At 45.0% G+C, this 23,610-nt stretch overlaps 2 protein-coding genes across 2 annotated transcripts; one reads left to right on the top strand and one right to left on the bottom strand.

Annotated features, from left to right (window-relative positions):
* The first annotated feature begins 4,193 nt into the window (after positions 1 to 4,193).
* ihha (Indian hedgehog signaling molecule a) lies at positions 4,194 to 12,057 on the top strand. Its single transcript, XM_010899333.4, has 3 exons — positions 4,194 to 5,113; positions 6,132 to 6,393; positions 9,399 to 12,057. Exons 1-3 carry the CDS (start codon positions 4,460 to 4,462, stop codon positions 10,094 to 10,096), a joined length of 1,614 nt encoding a protein of 537 aa, XP_010897635.2. The 5' UTR covers positions 4,194 to 4,459; the 3' UTR covers positions 10,097 to 12,057.
* A 9-nt stretch (positions 12,058 to 12,066) lies between these two features.
* On the bottom strand, positions 12,067 to 23,439 carry slc23a3 (solute carrier family 23 member 3). The gene is made up of 12 exons (XM_010899331.4): positions 23,202 to 23,439; positions 19,707 to 19,858; positions 19,439 to 19,506; positions 18,907 to 18,983; positions 18,182 to 18,363; positions 16,910 to 17,009; positions 15,912 to 16,101; positions 15,566 to 15,819; positions 14,822 to 14,927; positions 14,325 to 14,492; positions 13,449 to 13,544; positions 12,067 to 12,758 (listed from the first exon to the last, which is right to left on the bottom strand). The coding sequence occupies exons 1-12, from the start codon at positions 23,421 to 23,423 to the stop codon at positions 12,541 to 12,543; spliced, it is 1,833 nt and encodes a 610-aa protein (XP_010897633.2). The 5' UTR covers positions 23,424 to 23,439; the 3' UTR covers positions 12,067 to 12,540.
* Between the last annotated feature and the right edge of the window lie 171 nt (positions 23,440 to 23,610).

Genomic DNA, 23,610 nt, shown 5'->3' on the forward strand with positions numbered 1-23,610 from the left:
CTGCCTGGGCTGTATGAACCACTGCCATCCACAGGCAGGGCTGACAGTGGGCGACTCCCAAATCGCACACTGCTCCCTGCATTGGCTTGCTCGTCCCTGTGGAGGCTTAGGGCAAAAGCAGTGCGGTGTGTGGAGAATAGAGTGTAATTCGGGACAGCACCCCCCCCCCCTCCCCCCCACTGAGGAGACTCTGGTCTGACTTAGCGGCCCTTCTAAAGGACGTGGTGGCGCGGTCCTCTTCTGTTCTTGGGAGCAGGAGAGATCTGACCACTTCAGAGGCATTGTCAACGGCCAAGTTCGATAGGCAGATCTGGTGTGCAGAGGACCAGCCGTGTCTCTATTTACTGCCACCAGAGAGGAGGACACAGTCCGTGGGACTGCATCCAGCCACTCTGTAATTGTGTCTCTGTGATCTTTGAAGATCTGTGAAGAGTGATCTCTCGGAAGGAAAACATGTTGGCGTGTGAGGACTGGAAGAAGACTTGTAGTTGACGCTGAGTGAATCATACCTGGTTGTGAGCTGTCGCCGCCCGTGCTAAGCCAAGCTCTGAGGAAAGTATTCTTGGCCTATCCACTGGAGGTACTAGGGAAGATATATTAAGAACATCGGCCTAATTATTAGTTGCACATGAGGAGGTGGTTTGGGCAGAGGACGATGTCACTGAAGGTACAATAACATATCAAGGTTAAGACCCACTGCTGCATGCAGGGCAGGACATATAGACAGATATATAGATCCCCGGCATCTGCCTGAAGTCCTCCAACAGACCAGGATGGACTGTCTGAGCTGTTCTGCACACCACACGTGGTAGATCACACACACCTCGGGTGGTAGATCACATACACCTCGGGTGGTAGATCATATACACCTTGGGCGGTAGATCACATACACCTCGGGTGGTAGATCACATACACCTTGGGTGGTAGATTACATACACCTTGGGCGGTAGATCACATACACCTTGGGTGGTAGATCACATACACCTCGGGTGGTAGATCACATACCTTGGGTGGTAGATCACATACACCTTGGGTGGTAGATCACATACACCTCGGGTGGTAGATCACATACACCTCGGGTGGTAGAACACATACACCTTGGGTGGTAGATTACATACACTTCGCGTGGTAGAACACACACCTTGGGTGGTGGATCACATACACCTTGGGCGGTAGATCACATACACCTCGGGTGGTAGATCACATACACCTCGGGTGGTAGATCACATACCTTGGGTGGTAGATCACATACACCTTGGGTGGTAGATCACATACACCTCGGGTGGTAGATCACATACACCTTGGGTGGTAGATCACATACACCTTGGGTGGTGGATCACATACACCTTGGGCGGTAGATCACATACACCTCGGGTGGTACATCACATACACATGGGGTGGTACATCACATACACATGGGGTGGTAGATCACATACACCTCAGGTGGTAGATCACCTAAGTTGGGAGATCACATACACCTACGGTCATAGGTCACATACATTTACAGTGGGAGATCACATACACCTCGGGTGGTGGATCACCTACAGTAAGGTGGGAGATCACCTACGCCTACGCTGATAGATCACATACAGCTCAGTTGGTAGATCACGTACACCTAGGGTAGGAGATCACATACATATTATGTTGATGAACCGACCTCTATGTCATCTGACAAGGAGCTTAAAAAGTATTGTTTAACAGTGGCGTTCTCTGCTATACTATACAAGTATCAGTTCTACGCAGCTTCTGGGAATGTACAATATTTTTTATTGCACGTTGTAATCTTGTGTACTGGTAGATAGCTCTTGTCTCTGTGAATCTCTTTGTTTTCTCTGTGAATCTCAGTTCTCTCAGTGAATCTCAGTTCTCTGTGAATCTCAGTTCTCTCTGTGAATCTCAGTTCTCTCTGTGAATCGCTCTCCACACCTTTTTCTGTCTTTTCCACTCCACATCTTTCTCCCCACCTCACTCTTTCCAACTCTATCTCTATCACTCTTTTTAACCTCTCTCTCTTTTTAACCTCTCTCTCTTTTTAACCTCTCACTCCACCCCCTCTTCCTCTTTAATGTCTCTGTTCCAAAACGGGACATGAAAAACTGGACTGAGAAAATATTTTATGGTATTTGCATAAGAAATAATAAAAAATAAATCAAACTAAACCCCCAAAGCTGTAACTGTTCAGTTGATGTATAGGAGCCTGCTTTCGAAACAAGTAAGAAACCACTGGCTTTTTTTGTGTTTTTTTTAGGCTGGCAAATATTTGAGGAGCTAATTCGGAGAGGTTCTGCTTCATGCCTTATAAAAAGATTGAACAGACAGTTGGGTGAGTGTCACAGATATATTTTCTACCAGTCTCACTTCAGTCTCATTAAAATCTTTGCAGGCTGTATCTCTCTCTCTCTCTATCTGCATATCTCTGTCTGTCTGTGTCTGTCTGTCTGTCTGTCTGTGTCTGTCTGTCTCTCCATCTGTCTCTGCAGACAGAAACACAGTCACCCCTCTGTCTGTTTATGCATATGACCATGTATTCACAACGAGAGGTTCTTTCCTGTGGAATATCTTCCTAATAATAGTCAGCAGTCTATGTTCCTATCTACTGTCATTCATTGCAGTAGTGTGTGTGTGTTTGCGTGAATGTGGAGAGATTCCTGTTTATCAAGGCCGTATTAAGCTCCGTGTACAAGCAGTCATTGATTTTCTTGTTAATCCACAAGAGATTCCTGTGCTCGGAGACTTCCGTCTGAAACCTGGGCTGGTCAGCGTCTCAGAGTGCTGATCTGGATTCAGGTCCCTCCCAGTCTATGGAATCTAATTCATTATTACTGACACAGCAAAACAGATCCTAGATCAGCGCTGCAGAATCAAGACGCTTTAAGTGTAAGGCCCTGGTGTCTGATTGGTTGCCTTCTGTGTATTGCTTTCCTCATTTATGATGGCTTGTCGTCACCACGGCCGAGAACTGTGTGTTTCTGGTACTGAGAGCACTGGTTTGGTTTGTTGATCGGGTGGTTTGATTTCATATCTCCCAGCAAAGCTATATTTGAGAGGACTGAAGTTCTAGACTGAAGCATTTCTACGTGCCAGTGAAAGCCCATGCATTCTGGTATCAACCAGGCCATGCATTCTGGTATCAACCAGGCCATGCATTCTGGTATCAACCAGGCCATGCATTCTAGTATCAACCAGGCCATGCATTCTGGTATCAATCAGGTCGGCCATGAAGGCTACTTTGACATGACAACTTGGGCCGTTACAGTGTGTGGACCACATCTGGTATATAATTGTATGACAAATTGGCAAAGGCTTGGTGTTTTCTGTCGCTCCATGTTGCCTACAACTAGCGGCACCATTGCACCACCTAGGAGATTGAGGGTGTGTGAGTGTACATTGGTGAATAAAGGGGTTTTATTCACCAAATAAAGGGGGTTTTATGACACCTCCTCCCTTTTGGGGCAGTTCCCGGTCCATGCAGTCGAATCTCTTCAATGTCCCGGCACCTCAGTGGAAATATTGATCTTTACTGTGAGTTCAACTCAGTGTGAAACTGAGCTAACAGCAGGTCATATTACAATGTTGTAATTATCTATACTGCTTCCACACTCAAAATGGCCCTTCTAGTCAGGTTTGCTAATTAATTTATTTGGTTTTACATTCAAGACCCCAAATTCTATCCAAGCAGAAAGACAACAATATGTTTTCAATCATAGCAAATATAATGTGCATCTAGGCTAACCTAATAATTGAGCATGCTCTTATCCTCACTACCCTTGATAACGATGCATTTGAATCGCAATCCGGTGACACCAATAAGAGCTCATGAAATTGGGATACGTTCCATCTAACCTCGATCCTAGACACTTCTGCCCAAATGCACTATAGGCTGGAACGAGGTCAATCCAGAGTCGACCTCTGGCCTGGTGTGTTGTGCATCTGCAAATCGCTATGTTCCCTTCACGGGGCACTGCTTTCTGGCCCGATCCCACAAGGCTACATAGGGTCCCAATATAGGCATACAGGGTACAGACCACAGCGTTAAAGCTCCTCTGGTCCGCAAGTTGCCACTTTACACAGAGCCACGAAGTGATGATGAACGTTCGTCCTGACGGGCATTTCTGAGGTGGTTGAAAGTGGGTGACCTGCTGGGCGGAGTGGCGGGAAGTATAGAAGGGCAGGCCTGGCAGGGTGCGGTCGCGAGTGGCAACTGATCCCTCGGATCACTCAAATTTCCCAATTCAACGGGAAAGGAAAAGCGGCAGTGTGCGCCACAGAGAGGGAGCCGTCGGAGCCAGAGACAAACGGACACGAAGGAGAAACGCCAGCCGCGGCGTTCCTCCTCTTTTGACATTGACAGCTCTTCAGCGGCAAACCGCAGCATCAGGAAGACAATCTATGACCACTGTTCACAACAGACGATCGACTTTGAACCTGTTTGTTTAAATAAACGGACTTAACAACTCCCATGCCCATATCTTGTGGGTCCCGAAGAGGAGAAAGAAGTTACAGTTACTCCGTGCCGTTTGGACAACAAGAGACACCGACGCAGGAAACGCCGAACTTACCAGCCGCCGGTTCCATACAACGCATTCGGCTTAATGACTGCATTTCTTGTCTCTCACGGACAGTTGCTTTGCGCATGGAAGATGGCGTGGACAGGCTGACACAATATCACATATTCTTCCCCCTGCCCCCCATACCTTACCCCGTGGGGGGAACAAGGAGCATCCGGGGGGAGGGGGTAACTAGTGAAACCACGGCGACCTGTGCCGCCTTCCCACTCCGCGTTGGAGTGCCCGGCCCCGCCGGCCTGGGTGGGATGCGGCTCTCCGTGCTTCTGGGGATCCTAATCGTCTGCACCCTGCTTCTCGCAACTGTAACTGAGGGTTGTGGGCCGGGGAGGGGACACGGCAAGAGACGTCCGCCGAAAAAGCTCACACCCCTTGCTTATAAGCAGTTCAGCCCAAACGTTGCGGAGAAGACACTGGGTGCCAGCGGCAGACACGAAGGGAAAATAACGAGAAATTCGGAACGATTTAAAGAGCTAACACCAAACTATAACCCTGATATAATATTTAAGGATGAGGAGAACACCGCTGCGGATCGACTCATGACCCAGGTAACCCGAACGTAGATGGTTTTAAAGACAGGACGTAGATGTTTTTTTTTTTTTATTAAATCCACTTTGACCTGTGTTTTGGGGTGACCCAGTAGCATTAGAAATAATTTATTTAAGCTGTTCGGTTTGTGCTTCGTAAAAAGTTGAAACCGTTAGCCAAATTGAAACTTTATTTCTACCGCATTGATCTCTGTTATGGTTGAGCAGATTCCTGTAGACTTTTACGGACGGCAATTATGTAATACGCTTCATAATAAGTTACAACTAGGCACCCCTCTAAATGTAGGTTATATTGTCAGATTATCAACAACCTTTACATTGTAAGATTTGTCAACTTGTTTCCAGTTTAATTAATGCATTTGGACCCACGTGGACGCCTTAATAGATGCGCTCTTCTCCTCGCGTTATGAAGGGTTGGTTATAGCTTAATGAGGGCGACGGTCGCGGTTTGAAATTTTATAGATCATAAAATGTACAAATATAATTAACTCACCTTTTTTAAAAAGACAACAATAGTTTTTATAATATGTTCAATATCCCTCCTTTCCATTAATTCTCCCCAACACTTGAGTGTGGTGAAATTACGCACGTGACATGAAGTTTCACATTTGACTTGTTCGCGTATTTACTTACCTATACTCAATAACTTTTTAGATCTCTTGTCTTAAAAGCAAGGCCTAGATTACGTAAATACCACTGTCTCTAGTGAGAGGTATACAATTGGGGGGAAATGTTCCGTTTAGCATTTTGAATATGTTAGATGTGAATTACACTTTTCCTTTGAGAACCTGTGAGTCCTAATCGTCTGCACCCTGCTCCTCGCAACTGTAACCAAGTGTTTCCACAGCCAGATGTCCCTTCATCATTTCGTTTTGTGTATCACATGTCAAATTCCAGTACATGTAGGTCTCTCACGCACCACTTCCATTGTGTAACTGTCCACTTTTTTCCCACTTAGCAAGCATTTGATCACAATGGTGATTGTTTCTTTCTTATCTGAACCCCCCCCCCCCAACAGCGCTGCAAGGACAAGCTGAACTCCCTGGCTATCTCCGTGATGAACATGTGGCCAGGGGTGAAGCTGAGGGTGACGGAGGGCTGGGATGAGGACGGCCACCACTCGGAGGACTCCCTCCACTATGAGGGCAGAGCCGTGGACATCACCACCTCGGACCGGGACCGGATCAAATACGCCATGCTGGCCCGACTGGCTGTGGAGGCCGGTTTCGACTGGGTCTACTACGAGTCCAAGGCCCACGTGCACTGCAGTGTCAAGTCAGGTAGGGGGATGGAGGATGCGGGACACTTGGGGAGGCTCTGTTTCACACCTGTAACACAACACAGACGACTTCTTTCCGGGCTGCACATGTGATTGAAATGCTGTTATTGCTTTGTTTGCAGTCCCCTGACTGTGACGACCGCAGTTCAAAGATTTTCTCTATCCGTTGGTCGTAAATATAGTTCTGCTGGATGAATAAAGTAATAATAATAAGAATCTGATAGAGCTGGTTGATTCTGCAGGAAGTGGTAATGTTCTAGTAGACATGGTTGATTCTGCAGGAAGTGGTAATGTTCTAGTACACATGGTTGATTCTGCAGGACGTGGTAATGTTCTAGTAGACATGGTTGATTCTGCAGGAAGTGGTAATGTTCTAGTAGACTTGCAGGCTAAATCAAGTAAAAAGGTTTTATTAGACCTGTTTGATTCCGCACGTTAAATTAAATGGTAGAGTGCAAGTAGATCTAGTTGATTGGGATTGAGTTTGCAGACATTTGTCATCAGTTCCCTTGGTTGGGATTGGTCAATTCGCTAGGTTGTGATTGGCCAGTTTCCTGGGTTTGGTGTTACATGTATCTGGTATTACAAGGCATTTGTGATGCCAGGGTTGTAGGTTTAATTCCAAAAGGAGGCCAGTATGAAAATGTGCTACTGTAAGGATCAGGATAGAAGTCTTGAATTACTTTAATACAAAAATAAATAAATGTGTGAGTGGTCAGTTGTCTGGGTTGTGATTGGTCAGTTGTCTGGGTTGTGATTGGTCAGTTGTCTGGGTTGTGATTGGTCAGTTGTCTGGGTAGTGATTGGTCAGTTGTCTAGGTTGTGAGTGGCCAGTTGTCTGGGATGTGAGTGGTCAGTTGTCTGGGTTGTGATTGGTCAGTTGTCTGGGTTGTGCGTGGCCAGTTGTCTGGGTTGTGAGTGGTCAGTTGTCTGGGTTGTGATTGGTCACTTGTCTGTGTTGTGAGTGGCCAGTTTTCTGGGTTGTGATTGGTCAATTGTCTGGGTTGTGAGGGGCCAGTTGTCTGGGTTGTGATCGGTCAGTTGTCTGGGTTGTAATTGGTCAGGTCCCATTAGGCTTTGTGGGTTCATTGTGTGTAGTAACTGACCTGAGGTGAGACAATATAATTGAGGAAAGGGAGAAGGCAGCCCACCTCATTAAAACCAGCCAGCCGTCAGGACTGGTGTCTGCTGGGAGTCAGTAGGCACAGAGAGCAGGCGTTTTCTGAACCTGGCTTTACACCAGATTCCATAGCCCCAAAATCTGCATTTTTTTTTATCCCAAAAACAAAAATGTACATTTTGGTCATAGGTTAACCATGTAGTATAGGTTTGGGATAGCTTGAAAATAGATCATGAAGAAGAGGATGCCTCAGAGACGTTTCCTGGATTTGGATCCCGGTTGTGACATACTGACGATGCCCGTAGGTTCCACAGCGGGAGGTGCTAATTGGCTGAGCGCCGTCAAGGTGGATGGGTGGGATTTCAGACTGGCTGCCTTGTTTTGTCACATTCCAGCGACTCCTTGTGGAATGTTAATGAGCTTGCAAGCTCAATCCTGGCGAATTGCAAACAGCTGGACACTGGAGAAAAATTAAGTAGCATTGCTTTTTTAGCTGCGGAAGCCTGTGACACAATACAATAAGGCCTCACTCTGCTGGACACTAAGCCAGGGTAGGTTGACTGAAGATGGAGAGGCCCAATTCTATGAGCCAGCCAAGTAAAGTTCAACAAAGATAGGCCCCATTCAATGACCCAGCCAGGGCAGGTTAACTGAAGATTGAGAGGCCCAATTCTATGACCCAGCCAGGGCAGGTTAACTGAAGATTGAGAGGCCCACTTCTATGAGCCAGCCAGGTAAGGTTCAACAAAGATAGGCCCCATTCTATGACCCAGCCAGGGCAGGTTAACTGAAGATTGAGAGGCCCCATTCTAAGAGCCAGCCAGGGCAGGTTCACTGATTAACTTTCTCCTTTTGTTGCCTGGCTGTGGTTTCTCCAGGTCAACTTGTTCTAATTTCTAAGACGTCTAATCTCTCCAGTCTTGTTATCTGGCCTTGGTACTTCCCCTTCCTAAACATTTCTGCTTGAACTTCCTCCAGCCTTCATCTATTTACCCATTCCCTACTTGGTGCCCCTTTATGTATAGAATAGAGAGATACCTGAAGTGTAGACCTTTACCTTCCTTGTTCTGTGACCTATGACCTCATTTCAAGGGAAGCAGTGATTTTATCATTTGGTTATTCATTAGCTGGCAAAGCATTTGTCCCTGTGTGTTGTGCAACATTTATTTGAAAAGGAGAGTTGGGTAATTAATGTAAAGAATAGCTTTGAAATGTTTACCTGGGTACGTCACAGAAAACACACCGACTGTCTCTGGCCGCCATTGTTTCAGTGGAAGGTTGTTTGTTTTTCAATGGTATGTGGAGGGGTGTGGGGGGCACCAGCACTTGCACTCATTTTTGTGTGCAACTGGGCATGTCCGCAGGTATGTAGTATTAGAAGAGGCTGTAATTTTGACCCAGATCGTATGGTTCTGGTGTTTCCCGTATGTAGTATTAGAAAAGGCTGTAATTTTGACCCAGATCGTATGGTTCTGGTGTTTCCTGTGTGTAGTATTAGAAGAGGCTGTAATGTTGACCCAGATCATATGGTTCTGGTGTTTCCTGTATGTAGTATTAGAAGAGGCTGTAATTTTGACCCAGATTGTATGGTTCTGGTGTTTCCTCAACGTCACCTCTCATGGAACCCACCTTTTCTGGCCTCTGACTTCAACCAACCGACAAAGCCCGACCACTGACTATTTAGATGAACACACTATGTGATCCAACTCACTGCCAGTCAGTCTGATCTAACTTGGTAGAAGGGTTGTTCTCTACAGTTCATAAGAGCTGTCCAACATGGCCCTTTCTCTCTCTCATCTCTCTCTTTCCCTTCCCCTCTCCTTCCCTCCCCCTCTCCTTCTCCTTCTCCTTCCCTCCCCCTTCTCTTTCTCTTTCTCCTTCACCAGAGCACTCTGTGGCGGCTAAGACGGGGGGCTGCTTCCCTGGCCGTTCTCTGGTCACCCTGGAGGATGGGAGCAGGAAGGAGGTTCAGGACCTCCAGCCAGGGAATCGCATCCTGGCGTCCTCGGAGTCAAACGCCAGCGGCGAGCTCGTCTACAGCGAGTTCATCACCTTCCTAGACCGGCAGCCTGAAGCGCGGAAGCAGTTCTACGTGCTGGGAACGGCCACCGGGGCCAACCTGACCCTCACCGCCGCGCATCTCGTGTTCGCGACTCAGGGGAACTGCTCGGCGGGGTCGGCGGTCACGCGGACTATGTACGCCAGCGACGTGCGGCCGGGACAATGTGTGCTGACGGCCGGCCCAGGGGCCGGGACGGACCAGGGGCCACAGGTCCGTCTGTCCCCCGTCGTCTGGGTCCGAGTCCAGGTGGACACGGGGGCGTACGCCCCGCTGACACAGCACGGCTCGCTGGTGGTCAACGGCGTCCTGGCATCGTGCTACGCTGCTATGGACCAGCCCCAGATAGCCCACTGGGCCTTCGAGCCGCTCCGCCTGATGTACGGCTGGACAGGTTGGAGTGGGTCCCCGCAGGGAGGCGGACTACACTGGTACCCCTGGGTCTTACATCGGATAGGAACCCTCCTACTGGACCCGGGACACTTCCACCCCTGGGGGGTGGCAACACACGACCCTGAGAGATAAACAGGAAGACATTAACCCAGACCAGAAATGTCAGGAAGAACAGAGAGATAGAGAGGTAGAGAGAGAGAGAGAGAGAGAGAGAGAGAGAGGTAGAGAGAGAGAGACAGGTTAGAGAAGGGAAATGAAGGACAAAGAACTGGGAATCACTCTGCTGAGTTCTGGGTGGTGGGACCAACAAGGGAGCTTGAGTCAAATGGAAACCTTACTGTAGCTTTGTTTCCATTATTTTCATGCAGACTTTCAAGCAGAGTTGTATATGCGATGGATATTTAGAAAATCGTTTGCTGAAGCTGTGCAGCAGAGCAGGATTGATTTCTGTCTGATTAACACTTTAATACATTTGAAGAGATTTGTGTGTGAACAGTTCAGGGAGCAACATTAGCAAAGACAACATTCCTCTCAGCCTTAATAATCTCTCTAACTTAATTGCAGAAATGTTAGTAGGCTTTTTATCACCATGGAGCCAATTCCGACCCGAGATAAATGCACTTAAATGCGAATGTATTCCAATTATATGCACTTTTCTCTTTCTCTACATATTCTGACCGTAAAGGTCAGACTGAGATAACCCTTGTTTCAGCCCCTCATGGGGTGGAGAAGAAAAGAGGGTATGTTTTAGAGGTTTGTCTACAGATAAGCTATAAATTAGTCTGACCTTGGCTGTGTTTGAGAGGATCAAAATGCTGAATGATCTGCGTGACTGATCTGCAAATCACCTTGCATCATAAAAAATACTTGCTATTATTTATAGATCAGGCAGGCCATCGGTCACATTTACCCATGATACATTGAGATTTTGATCCTCTCGAACACGTACTTTGGCCTCTATCCGTCATAATTCCAGCACCTTTGCTCTGACAAAACAAACATAAAAAAGACCCCATTCTTCAGGCACTTTACAATTCCATAATACCTATTGATTAGAGCAGAGCTGAACAAATAATGAATGAACTCAGATAAAGAGATTGTTAAAATATATAATTGGTTTTAATCTATTTTACCTCAATATGACCCCTGGAGACAAATGTGAAAACAGTCATGAGGAATACAGTATTAAACCTAACAGCCTTCCCTCAGTGAAGTATATTTAATAGTGGCAATATGCACAATTGAAATTGTATGTCCTTTTAACTTAAATTAAAGGGATGATAGATTGTATTTCCTTTTAACTGATATTAAAGGGATGATAGGCAAATCAGATAGTTATTTTACACTACAAATTGAACAACACGGTTTCCTCAGGAACAGATAATTCTATATAAAATAATCAGTTCATCCTATTATAATTCTATATGCAATAATAATCTATCCAGCCGATTATAATTATATATAGAATAATCAATCATTTTGTCCTATTATAATTCTATGTACAATAATCATTCTATACAATAATCATTGTATGATGTAAAAAAGGAGGCAAATATCCTCCTTTTTTCTCCAAATATAGTTGGTCGACAAAAGCCAAATTACCAGAAGTAAACTGTATTTAAAGGGATGGCTTTAGATAAAATGTATTAAGAACTCCATTAAATGAAAATGTATCCATGAGAAAATTGGTTGGCCAGCCAGTGGGTGGGTTTTCAGTGGTTTAATGAAATGTTGTGCCGGAAAACCTTGACTACATGAGCTTTCCCTTGCCTGGAAATGACCGGTCTGTCTACCAAGTACAGAGAAGTGCATATAACGAGGGTGCATTTACCTAGTCGGAATCAGCCCCTGTATTCTTTCCACACTTAACACTGGAATGCATCCCAATACACACACTACACACTAGACTAAACACACCACAGAAGTCCAGCTCAGGTAAGGGGAGAGAGCATTAAGATGTTGAGACGAGGAGGCTTCAAATACAGAAATAAGCCATGAGTTGTATTTTTTATGTAACAAACCCGAAATCGCAGGCTACGGAGGAAATAAAAGCATATTATGTTTGCTTGGCCTACCGCATGGGTTGTACTGGGATTTAAGATAGTTTACTCATGCATCTGTGTGTAATACAGTATGTTGCTGTCCACAGCCAGTCATTGTGTTCAGGTATATCTGTTATATTGTAGTTACATGTTCAGCCTTTCACAGTTACTTTATGGAATAATGTTTTCCACTGGTAATCAGAAGCATTAAGTATGTCAGATGTATATTATAATATTATGTTGTGAGAAACAATTTAAATATCTATTTTTAAAAATAAGGCAATGTATCTTCGTAATTCTTCACAGTCATTATTATTTGTGTCCTGGAGTCACACATTGAGTTAACCAAGCATAACACTTGAGAAATACCAGTTCAGTACATAAACGGCGTGAGCCAGTCAGTCTTCCATCTCCCCTCCCTGTGAGTCCAGAAACGGTTTAATTGTCAGGTTCATCTCATTACATGCACTTCTCAGTCCCTTTATCACACGATGAAACCTTGGACCTTTCCGCACACATGGGTCCAACACAACTCTAGAGAACATCCCCATCATCTGGGATCCTGAAGGCTGTGTAGGCGACCGTCCTGAACCCGGGTAAGTTCCACAGTCTTGTCAGGAGGTAAGGGGAGTCATACACCAAAGCTACTTCCTGTTGGTGTCCTGTAGTCCAGTGGCCGGGTTCGCCGCTGACCAACGTCCTCCCCGTCTTCCTGCTCTCTGCGGAGTCGAGCCCCCGCTCCGCCAGAGATCCTGGGGGAAGACACATCATGACCATTTGAGACACTCTGACACACACAATGCTGACTAGATGGTGGACAGCTCTATTCTTTCAATTTCTACGCTTACGACAGCCCTGACCAACTTCTGTAATGACATAGAACGTGACAGAGCATGTGTCCTGTTGTTTCCCTACAGAACCATTGGGTAGGGTCAGGGTTCAGGCACATCAAGTGGCTTTAAAGGGATAGTTCGTCCTATATTTATAATTGGGTGAAAAATACACTTATTTACTCCCAGCCTAGAATTGGCATTAATAAGTGTTATTTAAGTCATTGTTCAGGCTTCAAGGTTTCAATGAATTTCGACAATGCTAATAATGCTAATTTCAGGCTGGGAACGAGGTGAATAATGGCTTCACTGATCTTAAAGAAGAACTCTAGGTGAGTGTTATTTCATCCAAATATGAATATAGGAAGTATGCTTTTAGGTGGCGATGGCCAACACCCACCAGTGTTTTGGGGGTGTGGGGTGTGTGGCTGCATTGGACCTGTCAATTCACTGGGCTGCCGCTCGTGTTCTCGCTTGTCGTCAGGACATTCGTCAGCCAGCTGCTAGTCTGTTATCCGGCTCTCGTAACATGCTTCTGGAACATTCTCAGTCCGTTTCTAAGCTTGCGGCATCTACAAGGTGTTTACTTAGCGGAGGTAGCTTGGGCATTACCTGATACAGTGTTGTCCAGTAGGAAAGAAAAGATGCCCACCAGCAGCACAGGTGAGGTCAGAAGAGACTGGAGTAGAACATCAACACTGGTCATACCTGCATAGGTACACACACACACACACACACACACAAAATGTGTACTTTCATTAAGACACGGTAAGATATTTAACTGTATTTCTCCACCACTGTTTAACTAACATGTATGGCATCAGAATAACATAAGAACCTAGCATGGGTTTCCTTCATTTGTGATTTCTGCTGAGCTAACATGGGAGCATTTTTAAATGGATCGTTTAGATTTTGAGTTTTAGGACTATGATTCAAAATTATAATTTAATCAGCCTTCACTGTTATGTTGAAGAGAAATGCATTCTAAAACACAATATTTATGCCCACATGGTTAAACAGGCAGGCTGTAAAATATTTTTAGAAGGTTTGTTTTGAAGTGCATTTCCTATATTTATATTACAGTGAGCTTCCATAGCGTTTTCTACCCATTTGTACATGGTATTTGACTTGTCTTTGCTTTTAAAGGTTTTGTGCAATATGGTGCTGTTTGGTTGTGCTCTCACCATTCCTCCACCATTCCTACACAGAAAATATACTTTTATTATATAACATTAAAATATTTTGAAGAAAGTCTCCTTTTACTCATGTTTTGAGTAATTACAGGACAAATAGTCAACATCAGGAAATGCTGGGCAGTTAGTTGTTATATTTTACTGAGCATGTAATGATCTGGTCCAGATCTCAACCGGATCTTCTCTGTTTACACTTAAATCTGATCACAAGATCTGATCAGTTCAGAATGCATCTTTTAATTGTCTAATGTATCCTCAGCAACATCCCCATTGATAAACTTGCGTTATAACTTACCAGTATCTATAAAATCGCTCCGTAGACAGAACCAGTGAGGCAAGACAAGGGACATGAAGAGCGCGAAGCCGGTGTTGAAGATGTTACGCCCAGAATCTATGTGTGTAAACTGGAAATATGTCACCCCCATTGCCATGGCGATGGCATAGGTCACACTGAGAACAGCACCTATAGAGAAGAGAAATGGAAGATCCTTTATCATGTCCTCTCTCCTTCTCAAAACCCACTGCCGATGACGGTCCAAGGAGAGGAACGCCCAAACTATCTGTGGATTTTGAGGGAGTGGTCAGAAGAGAGGACACAAGGAATGGAGTTAATAGGCCTTAGAAAATAGGCCAGACTCAGTGAGGGTAAGAGAGAGATTGTGAGAGAGACAGTAAGAAAGAGGTGAATAACAAATAGAAGAGAGAGGGGGAGATAGGGAAAGTGCAAAAGAGGAAGAAGGAAAGAAGGAAGAAATAGAGAGAGGAACAGAGGGGACAGGTAAGGAAACCAACCATAGATTGCCAAGGGGACAGAGGTGAGGAGCTGTGTCAGACGAGGGGACAATCCTAGGGCAAGACCCAAGATGGCTGCCAGTTGCACTGTCCACCTAGACCCAGCCTATGAGGAAAGAAAGACACTAGAGTCAAACAGAGAGATGTAGGATCTGTGTTGCTTTTGACAACCATATCAATGACACCTAATCATGCCCTCAGGGGGTAAGTCTCAGTGGTGTGAGGGGATTAGTCTCAGTGGTGTGAGGGGGTTAGTCTCAGTGGTGTGAGGGGTTAGTCTCAGTGGTGTGAGGGGGTTAGTCTCAGTGGTGTGAGGGGTTAGTCTCAGTGGTGTGAGGGGTTAGTCTCAGTGGTGTGAGGGTGTTAGTCTCAGTGGTGTGAGGGGGTTAGTCTCAGTGGTGTGAGGGGTTAGTCTCAGTGGTGTGAGGGTGTTAGTCTCAGTGGTGTGAGGGGTATAGTCTCAGTGGTGTGAGGGAGTTAGTATCAGTGGTGTGAGGGGGTTAGTCTTAGTGGTGTGAGGGGTATAGTCTCAGTGGTGTGAGGGGTATAGTCTCAGTGGTGTGAGGGTGTTAGTCTCAGTGGTGTGAGGGGGTTAGTCTCAGTGGTGTGAGGGGTAGAGTCTCAGTGGTGTGAGGGGTATAGTCTCAGTGCTGTGAGGGGCTTAGTCTCAGTGGTGTGAGGGGTATAGTCTCAGTGCTGTGAGGGGCTTAGTCTCAGTGGAAAAACAGCATTTCACCAGTTTACCTGGCTGATTCTCAGCAAACAGCCGTTGGGGACACTGCTGCTGAGCCCAAGTGGCGCCCCCATCAGGCCAGCCACCACACTGCCCAGGCCCTGCGCCCCCAGGCCTCTGTTAAAGGCAGCAGGAGGGGGAGGGGGGGCCCCCAGTACGCGGGCAGTTAACATGTACACTCCCACAGAGCTCACAGAGGAGGAGAGAGCTGCAACAACACCGGCCGCAATGCATCGCGCCGACCACAGGGGGAGCCCTGCCTCCACTGCACACACACACACACACACACACACACACATCAGACAGGCGTTTGCTTGTTAGCCAACTGTAACATCTCTGTGGCCGCAACAGACTGACCTGCCAGCGGGAGGCGGAGCCAGTGGACAGTGCTGGAGGAGAGGTTTTTCTCAGATGGTGGAGGTGCCAGGAGGGAAGAGTTACTAGACTTCAGCACCGGCAGCAGCTCAGAGACAGAGTGCAGATGTAAATAACCCAAGGTCTCTAGTACAGCACACATCGCCCAGACACTCAGCACAGGCAGCAGAACCTACACACACACACACACACACACACACCACACACACAGACACACACAGACACACACACATACACACACAGACGCACACACATACACACACACACATACACACACACACACACACATACACACACACACAGACGCACACACACACACACCGACACACACATACACACACAGGAAGAAAGTGTGCGCTCATTTAGTGACTAGAGATGTTTTGCCCATCTACTCGCCAAGACAGTTAGGCACTCATTCAAGCCCCATTTATACTTGGCTCTTACAGGCAGAATTTGTCCTGATCTGATCCATATTCTGACCATGCCCACATCGACAGAGAGGTGGAAATTGATTTATTCAATAAAGCTAGTTCTTCTCCAGCGAAGTCCCCTAAAACATTTATTTAGGGTGTACTGAGTAGTTGAAAACAGGGTTGTCATTTAGGTTGTACTGAGCAGTTGAAAACTGGGCTGTCATTTAGGGTGTACTGAGTAGTTGAAAACTGGGCTGTCATTTAGGGTGTACTGAGTAATGGATACCCCGATGGATGGCTTTCAGAACCAATGGTTCATCCACTCTTGTTTTCCTTTTGGTTGTCTGCAACTTTATTCCTTAAAGTGTTTGTAGAAAATGTATCAAGTTGATTTAAAATAAGACTGTGACTGTGACAGATTGTATACGTGTAAACAAACAAGGTCAGTTCAAGATCAAGACTAAATAAAAATTATGTCTGGTCTACCGTCAGTAAATCAGTCAGTAAGTCATTCAATCACTCACTCAATACGACAGAGCAGAGACTCAAAAGAGCGGGCTGACTCACAGAGATCATCCTGAAGACTGGGAGTTGAGGCAGCCGGAGGCATGTTGGGAACAGGAAGGAGCGTAAATGTTGGGACATGCCTACTAGCAGAATAATCACCCTAGACAGAGAATATCACTGGCTTAGTCAAAATAGTCATGCCTGCACATCCTATATAGTATCTTACAAAGGTGGGTACACCCTTCACATTTTTGTAAATATTTGATTATATCTCTCCATGTGACAACACTGAAGAAATGACACTTTGCTACTATGTAAAGTAGTGTGTGTACAGCTTGTATAACAGTGTAAATTTGCTGTCTCCTCAAAATAACTCAATACACAGGCATTAATGTCTAAACAACTGGCAACAAAAGTGAGTACACCCCCAAGTGAAAATGTCCAACTGGACCCAAAGTGTCAATAATTTGTGTGGCCGCCATAATTTTCCAGCACTGCCTTAACCCCCTTGGGCATGGAGTTCACCAGAGCTTCACAGGTTGCCACTGGAGTTCTTTTCCCTCAGCTTCTTTAGCAAGGCAGTGGTCGTCTTGGAGGTGTGTTTGGGGTTGTTATCATGTTGGAATACTGCCCTGCGGCCCAGTCTCCGAAGGGAGGGAATCATGTTCTGCTTCTGCATGTCACAGTACATGTTGGCATTCATGGTTCCCTCAATGAACTGTAGCTCCCCAGTGCCGGCAGCACTCACGCATCCCCAAACCATGACACTCCCACCACCATGCTTGACTGTTGGCAAGACACATTTGTCTTTGTACTCCTCACCTGGTTGCCGCCACACACGCTTGACACCATCTGAACCAAATACGTTTATCTTGGTCTCATCTGACCACAGGACATGGTTCCAGTCATCCATGTCCTTAGTCTGCTTGTCTTCAGCAAACTGTTTGTGGGCTTTCTTGTGCATCATCTTTAGAAGAGGCTTCCTTCTGGGACGACAGCCATGCAGACCAATTTGATGCAGTGTGCGGCGTATGGTCTGAGCACTGACAGGCTGAACCCCCACCCCTGCAACCTCTGCAGCAATGCTGGCAGCACTCATACGTCTATTTCCCAAAGACAACCTCTGGATATGACGCTGAGCATGTGCACTCAACTTTACATTTTCTGTTCATTGTATTTCGGCATGTACTATGTCCTATGTACTATGTCCTATGTCCTATGTACTATGTACTATGTCCATGCGTTTGTATTGTTTCTGTATATTTATCCCCATCTCTTCCTTGCGCTCCCCAACAGACAGACGGACGTGCCGAGAAGCCAAGCCAACCGTACAGCGCAGCGATGGCCCAGTGGTCCGAACAAAGCAGCGCCGCCTCCCTGTAGATGGAGAAGCCCAGCAGGCACAGCACGGGAGCCATGACCAGTGGACCACAGTGTCTCAGAACCACCCCGCCCAGGCCCGTCAAACCCAGAACCAACTGGATCAAACCGACCGTCACTGTCACACCCTGCAGCTGGAGAGGAGAGGAATGGAGATGAGATGTCGTGTAGAGAGAGAGCAGGAGAGAGAGCAGGAGAGAGAGTGAGGGATGGAGAGAAGATGGGAGAGATGGGGGAGGGATGGAGAGAAGATGGGAGAGATGGGGGAGGGATGGATAGAAGATGGGAGAGATGGGGGAGGGGGTGAGAGAAGAAGGGAGAGATGGGGGAGGGGGTGAGGGTCAGACAGGGGGAGATGGGGAAAGGGGTGAGGGACAGACAGGAGGAGATGGGGAGGGGGTGAAGGTCAGACGGGGTAGTGGGTGTTGGACAGCGTTTCAGTACATTCAAGTGCAATGAGGTTAATGTGGAATGCACTGTATGTTGAGGTATTTGGGAGCAAGATGGGACAAATGCGTATAATAAACGCAAAGCCTTTAACAGAGGTTCTTCTGGACCACAGGTTTATACTATCATAAAGGCCAAAAGCTGCATTGAGGAACAATGGGGGCCGTAGTGAGAGAAGAGGGGTGGTCCGGACTGTGGGTTCAGCACCCTGGACAGCGCCCATACAGTACCTCTCTGACTTGGATGGTTCTGGGCAGGATCTGGTCCTTGTTCTCCCCACAGCGCCCCCTGCAGGCCGAATCCCCCACTGCAGGGTTGTGAACAGCACTGTTAGAACCACAATGAGATTCGGAAGCCATCTGAGTTTTAAAGGGGCCGTATGTAAGATTTGTATTGTACATCTAGTAAAAATGTATCTGCATCTAATGTTTTGAGTTAGTTTCTCACTTTGTTTAATCTACAAAAGCTTTCAGACTCTTTGAGAATTTCCTGATTGAAACTTTCTCTCTGGTCCGTGTTCAGTTTGAATTGACATTTAGCCTCCTCATAGTATACGGCTTTAAACACTGGCAGTACTACACGCCCACCTTAAACCACCCTGAACTAACTACTACAATTTGATAAGGGAAGAGGAATTCCAATAGGAATTCTATGAATTTTTCAGACCTTGTTGTACATCGATCAGATAAATGTAGTTTGAAATTAATCTGTGAAACTAACATGGTTGACTGTGAGGTTAAACCTGCTGAGAGACCAACTCACCGGTCTGTGCGGCGAGAACCAGAGCAGGAACCAGGCCCTCCAGAGAGGGAACCTGGACCACAGGTAAGCTGGGGAAGAGAGAGAAAGGCTGAACATGAAGGAGATTTACCTGATGTGTTCAGTCCTATTCTGTTAACTCTTGAGACTTCAATGAAAAGCTATACTTGAAAGTTGAAAAACGTTTTAAACATGAACACAGACTGACCAAGCGATGAACCAACTGATGGGTTAAATTAAGGATGTTTTTCATGACATGATCGCTGCTCACCACGTTCCCAGACAGCTCTGAAGCAGGGTGGAGAGGCTCGAGTAGAACAACATGGAGGACAGAAACCTCTCCTCATCTCCATCTCCTGATGGTAAATGAGGCTGCAAAACACCCAGCACAAGAACGAGTAGAGAGCACTGGACAAAGACATGCTGGAGAGAGAGAGAGAGAGAGAGAGAGTGAGAGAAGCGGGTAGAGAGAGAGAGATACTTTTGTGCAAAAACGAGCAAACAGGTGTTAGGTCAGCCAACATCAAGAACGACAACTTGAATAAAGGGCTGTGACTAGAGCCTAAAGACATTCATAGTCATGTTATGATATGCAGATCTCAGTCTGTGTTTAGGGTGAAGACTTATTTTGTGTCCGTCACACTCCACATCGGTCAATACAAGCGTTCCATTTGGGACAACAATGCAAGACAAAGCAAGACAAAACATTTAAGGGGTCCAAAAACAATGCATTAGTTTAATGACACATATTACAGTCATCTTAAAAAATCCTGTATAGTAGTGTTGTAATCACAAATCAAGGGAAATATTTTATAGGGTTTAAAGTTAATTAAATAAAGAGTAATCTTGCAAGACCACAGCTCAATCTTGTCTGGCCTCCTTGGAGGTCTGGAAACTTACCACTGACAACAAGATTTCTATTTGATGTTAGGTTTTAAAACATCCACTTACAAGCTTGTTGAAGGCGGGCTTAGTATGGTTTCACAATTTCTTCAAACTGGATAGAACACATTTCCTGAAACCTTTTAGTTCCTACCTAGGTTGCAACATATCAGAAACGAAGGAAAGAAAACATTTATTCTGTTTTGGAAGAACTGGCTCTATTCATAATATCGAGTCAATAAAGCCATTAAAATTTCTCTGCTTAAATGCTGTTCTGAAAAAAATTGGTTTATGTGTGCCTTCCTACAGACTATGATAAAACTATTGTTTATCAAGCATGGCTGACTGTCTGTGATTTATTGAAATTGAAAATGGACAAGTCAATTATATTAGTGGTTTCTGTAGATAGTGGTGGAGACTGCCGCGACTCCTCTTTTCGTTTGGAGTTTAGAATGAGCTTTTTTCTTATTTCTACCTCATCCACACTTCTACGGCCTTAGAATACCCATCATTCATTGGGTTAACTGGAAAAAAGGTTTTTCCCAGCCCTGTGCAAGAAAAACCCTATAGGCCAGGCCTGGTTTAAGAGGCTAAAGAAAGAATTATGTAAACGAGTCAGTGCCTTTATTTATGTACAGTCATGCAAAAATACAGTGCCAGCACAAAGTTCTGACAGAACAACTCATTAAAAGGTGTCTTTATCTTTACTATATTCCATATTTTACAACCCTTTTTCCAAAAAGGTTGAGACTGTTTAAAATGTAAATGAAAACCGAATGCAATAATGTGCAAATAATTGTAACCCTATTTTCAACAGAAAATAGTTCAAAGGCAACATATGAAATTTTGAAACTGAGACATTTTATTTTTTCTTGAAGAATATATGCCCACATTGAATTTGATGCAAGCAACTAGTTTCAAAAAGTTGGGACAGAGGCAACAAAAGACTGGAGAAGTTGTGCAATGCTATAAAACTAAACCTGGTGGAACATCTAACAACTAATAAGGTCAATAGGCAACAGGTCAGTAACACGATCGGGTATTAAAAGATCATTCCAGAGAGGATGGGACCGAAAAATTGCAATGATTTTGGAGATCTCACCATCTACAGTACATAATACCATTATAAGATTCAGAGAATCCAGATGAATCTGTGTATCTAAGGGACAAGGCCGAAAACCAATATTGGATGGCCGGGATCTTTGGGCCCTCAGGTGGCACTGCACTAGAAACAAACAAAATTTTGTAGTGGACATCACTGCATGGGCTGAGGAACACTTCTGAAAACCATTGTCTGTGAACGCAGTACATCGCTGCATCCACAACTGCAAGTTAAAACTCTACCATGCAAAGAAGAAACCATACACTATCAAGATCCAGAACCCCTCTGGGCCCGAGCTCATTAAAAAAGGACTGAGGCGAAGTTAGTAGTGTCCTGTGTACTGACCAATCAACATATTTTTCAGAGAATGCCTTGTTTATTTCAGCAAAACGATGCCAAACCATATTCTGAACGTATTATAACAGAATGGCTCCGTAGTCAAAGAATCTGGGTGCTAAACTGGCCTGCCTGCAGTCCAGACCTGTCACCCATTGAAAACATTTTGTGCATAATGAATTGAAAAATATGACAAAGGAGACCCTGAACTGTTGAGCAGCTGAAATCCAATATCAAACAAGAATGGGAATACATTTCACTTTCAAAACTACAGAAATTGGTCTCCTTAGTTCCCAAACGCTTACAGAGTATTTTTAAAAGAAGAGGTGATGCAACACAGTGGTAAAGATGTACCTGTCCCAATTTTTTTGAAATGTGTTGCTGGCATGAAATTCAATTCTTGACATGTATTTTTCAGTTTCAACATTTGAAATGTTGTCATTGTAATATTTTCAATGAATTTTAAGGATAAATGATTTACACATCATTGCCTTCTGTTTTTATTTGCATTTTACGCATTATTTTTTTGGAACGGTGTAGAATACTAGTGGAGACATCAAAACTATGAAATAACACATTTGGAACGTAACAAACAAAAAAGACACCCTTGGAGTGCCTTTTTGTGGAAATTATTGCCTACTTAATGCATTTGAGCCAATCTATGTCCTATGTTCATTAAAGTTACCAGCCTCAGAAATTGGAAATGAACTGCACCTCATATTGTAGCTCACCTCATATTGTGTCTGTTACTTGACAGAGTTCAAGTAACAGACACATCTCAACATTAACTGTTCAGAGAACATTGCGTGAAACAGGCCTTCATAGTCGAATGGCTGCAAAGAAATGACTACTGAAGGACACCAATAAGAAGAGACTTGCTTGGGTCAAGATGCATGAGAAATGTACATTAGTCATGGAAATCTCTCCTTTATTCTGATGATGGCAGGTGTGTAATGACTTCTATTTAATATGAGTTTGAATGTGATTGGTTAATTCTGAACACAGCCACATACCAACTTATGAGAGTGTGTGCACACTTATGCAACCAGGTTATTGTGAGTTTTTTATTGGTTATTTTTCCCCCTCAAAGATTTCAGTTTGTTTTTCAATTTAATTGTTCATGTTATAGGTCACATTATAGGTCACATTATAGGTGGATAAAGTTCTGACATGATTTATCTTTGTCTCATTCTTTTACATCACAAGAACCTGGCATTTTAACAGGGGTGTGTAAACGTTTTATATCCACTGTATAATTGGATATAAGTGTATTTGTTTAACACTGTTTACTACATGATTCCATATATGTTCTTTTATAGTTTTGATGTCCTCACTACTATTCTACAGTGTGGAACATCGCAAAAAATTAAGAAATACCCTTGAATGAGTAGGTGTGTCCAAACACAATCACGCCTGTGTCGTTTGCAGAGACGCGAGGGCGCTTACCTGAAGAGCCAGAAGCAGATTGATAGCGTGGGGTGGACGCTGGATAACAGCTGGGACATCTGTCCTGTTGGTTCTCTTAGTTTCCACAGGAAGATGCAGGTCTGATTCCCCATTACCCTGTAGTGTTGTCTGCGTGTGGACACTGTGTGCCTTCATAATCCACTCTCCTCTCCTTCTCTCCCTGTCTTTGAGACGTCTACTGCCAACCCCCTGGGAACACATCCGTGGCTCTGCTGAAATGCATTGCCATTCTCTGCCCTCTCCCTACACTTGGTGAACTTTGACCTGCTGCGGTGAAGAAACATTCAGTAGTTGGATATTACTCGTATCTCCCTCATTTAATCATTCTCCTCACACACAGAGCAAAACAATGTGCACTTGGTTTAGGACAAACCACAATCCCCAGTGA

The sequence above is a fragment of the Esox lucius genome, chromosome 20 (assembly GCF_011004845.1).
Source record: "Esox lucius isolate fEsoLuc1 chromosome 20, fEsoLuc1.pri, whole genome shotgun sequence".
NCBI lineage: Eukaryota > Metazoa > Chordata > Actinopteri > Esociformes > Esocidae > Esox > Esox lucius.

What these genes read in the sequence shown, in the direction of transcription:
- ihha (XM_010899333.4), top strand. Translation starts at nt 4,460, where the DNA reads ATGCCCATATCTTGTGGGTCCCGAAGAGGAGAAAGAAGTTACAGTTAC. An exon ending in CGGATCGACTCATGACCCAG is followed by an intron (nt 5,114 to 6,131) that starts GTAACCCGAACG and finishes CCCCCCCAACAG; the next exon opens with CGCTGCAAGGACAAGCTGAA. An exon ending in GCACTGCAGTGTCAAGTCAG is followed by an intron (nt 6,394 to 9,398) that starts GTAGGGGGATGG and finishes CTCCTTCACCAG; the next exon opens with AGCACTCTGTGGCGGCTAAG.
- slc23a3 (XM_010899331.4), bottom strand. Translation starts at nt 23,423, where the DNA reads ATGTGTTCCCAGGGGGTTGGCAGTAGACGTCTCAAAGACAGGGAGAGA. An exon ending in CACTGGGCCATCGCTGCGCT is followed by an intron (nt 17,010 to 18,181) that starts GTACGGTTGGCT and finishes TTCTCTGTCTAG; the next exon opens with GGTGATTATTCTGCTAGTAG. An exon ending in GTTTGCTGAGAATCAGCCAG is followed by an intron (nt 14,928 to 15,565) that starts GTAAACTGGTGA and finishes CTTTCCTCATAG; the next exon opens with GCTGGGTCTAGGTGGACAGT.